The 2,500-nt window shown below is 44.0% G+C and overlaps 1 protein-coding gene across 4 annotated transcripts in view; it reads left to right on the top strand.

Annotated features, from left to right (window-relative positions):
* Positions 1-2,500, top strand: part of plxdc1 (plexin domain containing 1) — a 61,170-nt gene that overhangs the window by 42,453 nt on the left and 16,217 nt on the right. For all 4 annotated transcript variants that reach the window (XM_042081898.1, XM_042081900.1, XM_042081899.1 and 1 more), the window contains exon 4: positions 468-537. In XM_042081898.1, the coding sequence (XP_041937832.1) occupies positions 468-537 (70 nt within the window). The remainder of the gene's footprint in view (positions 1-467; positions 538-2,500) is intronic.

The following is a 2,500-nucleotide window of genomic DNA, read 5'->3' as shown; positions in this document are numbered from 1 at the left end:
CACACACACACACACACACACACACACACACACACAATCCCTATAGTGGGGACTTCCCATTGACTTCCATTACAGTGTAACTGAAGAAGACCATTCTGTGCCAAGATGCCTAACCCTCAGTAAAGCACTGTTTTGACACTTATTCTGCAGCAAATGGTGGTTTCCTGGTGAAGATCTGCATATTCCCCCCACAGTGCACTTGTTTACATGCTCAAGCTAAAGTTTACATATTGCCTCATAAGTTCAGTATATACATAAAGAAGAACACAGATAGTAACCATGTATTAGCACTACTATGATGATCCAATACAGGACAATTTACTCACATTGTGTTTTGCAGTTATAGTCACACACTGAATGAATACAAACAACTACTAGTGATTTACCCCCACTCTCTCTTTCTCTCCCTCCCTCTCTCTCATTCTCTTTCCCTCTCTCCCTCTGTCTCTCCCTCTCTCTCTCGGTAGCGTGTTGCCTTATCCTTTGACTTCCCATTCTATGGACACAGTCTGAGACAAATCACCATAGCAACTGGAGGTACAGTGCAAAAAAATATGTTCTTGCAAAACAATGTTCTTTAGGTTTGTTTATTTATTTGTGTGTGTGTGTGTGTGTGTGTGTGTGTGTGTGTGTGTGTGTGTGTGCTAATACATTCAGACAAGAGTGTGTGTCTGTGTGTGTATTTGTGTATGTGTGGCGTATGTGTGTGTGTGTGTGTGTGTATTTGTGTGTGTGTGTGTGTGTATGTGTGCAAATGCAAGAGCCAAAGACGCTATGCTGGAGGGCATGTCCTAAAGAATGCCGGCATCGTATAATTAAACTAGCTTATTAGTATGATGCATGAGCATCAGTAGATATGGTTCATTCGCGGTACATTCAAACTAATTCGATGGTGTTTTAAGCGCCCACCAACGACTTCAAGGCAGCGCTGCGACCGTCGACTTCAAGGCACCTAACCCTAACCTTAACACTAACCCTAGCCCTTGCCTAGCCCTTGCATAACCCTAGTGCCTTCCATGCAGTGCTGTCTGGAAGACGATGTTGAGGGCTTAAAACACCAAGTAACTTCAACCTAGGTCTTTATGCTATTTCAACTCCAATTTTTTAGAATATTTTTTAAAGCAGTAAAATGTGCTTATTTACAATCCCAATGTTGTATTTGGGTTTTTTAATTTTGTGGTGGGTTTGTTTTTATGACCTGTGTGTCGTCCGTGTGGAATAGTAAATCCTAAAAATAATACCCCTCAGCCATGAGGAATAGGTCACATCCTTTACTTCTCTCCTTTTTTTCCCCTCTCGTTTTGAGGAAGACGCTTTAATCTGTCGTAATCTTGCCTGACTCTCGCTAGCTGTCTCTTGTCTTAAATTAGCTCCCAGATAAATTGGACATTAATGAGGAAGACGGACCTCTGTTCATGAAAAATTAATTTTCTCTTTTCCGGGGCTGATGGGAAGAACGTCTGGGCTTTCGGGAGAGTGGCCCCGGGGTCGTTGGTGCTGTTGGCGTAACCCAGGCCGTCTAGCCCGGTCCAACTAATGACCGTCTTAAATCATTAGGAGGAGATGGACCCGGTGGGTCGGTACTGGATTAATCTGGGGCCAATGGGGGGGGGGGGGGGGGGCAGTCAGGCCAGGGCATCCGATTACTGCCGTGTTCTGTGTTTTTCTGCATACATATGTGTGTGTCTGTGTGTGTCTGTGTGTGTATGTGTATGTGTATGTGTATGTGTATGTGTATGTGTATGTGTATTTGTATTTGTATTTGTGTGTGTGTGTGTGTGTGTATGTGTACAGTATGTGCGTGTGTATTTGTGTGTGTGTGTGTCTTAGTTTGTTTGTGTGCGTGCATACTGTACGTGTGTGTGTGTGTATGTGTATTTTGGTGTGTAGGCGTGTACGTGAGTGTGTGTGTGTGTGTGTGTGTGTGTGTGTGTGTGTGTGTGTGTGTGTGTGTGTGTGTGTGTGTGTGTGTGTGTGTGTGTGTGTGCAGCATGATCCATGTTATAAACTCCACTGCCAGGCTTTGGAGGATTCTTTCATTTCAATTTTCATTAAAATGGGTCAAGAGGTAGGCTAATAAATAAACCAAAAAATGTGTCCGTCAGACTGTATGAAGTAAACCAACGTTGTTGGATAACATGCGTGACAAAGATGTTGAAAGCTTTCCCATTTGGGTGTGTGAGCCCTCTGCTGTGATATAAACCTAATGACATTTAATAACACACATGAGAAGATGGTTAATCCCTTGTGCTTGTGGTGAGATGGCCACGAACACACAGAGACTAGATCTCTCTCTCTCTCACACACTCTTTCTCTCCCTCTCAGTCTCTCCCTCTCTTTCTCTCTCCCACTCTCCCTCTCTCTTTCTCAATCTCTCTCCCACTCTCTCTCTCTCTCTCTCTCTCTCTCTCTCTCTCTCTCTGTGTCTTTCTCCTCTGATGATAGTCCCAAAGAGTGGTACCTGCCTGTATGCGTATTGCTGTTGCACACTCACTGTGTC

Source organism: Alosa sapidissima, chromosome 24 (genome assembly GCF_018492685.1).
Source record: "Alosa sapidissima isolate fAloSap1 chromosome 24, fAloSap1.pri, whole genome shotgun sequence".
Taxonomy (NCBI): Eukaryota; Metazoa; Chordata; class Actinopteri; order Clupeiformes; family Clupeidae; genus Alosa; species Alosa sapidissima.
This window is presented reverse-complemented; position numbering and strand designations above follow the sequence as displayed.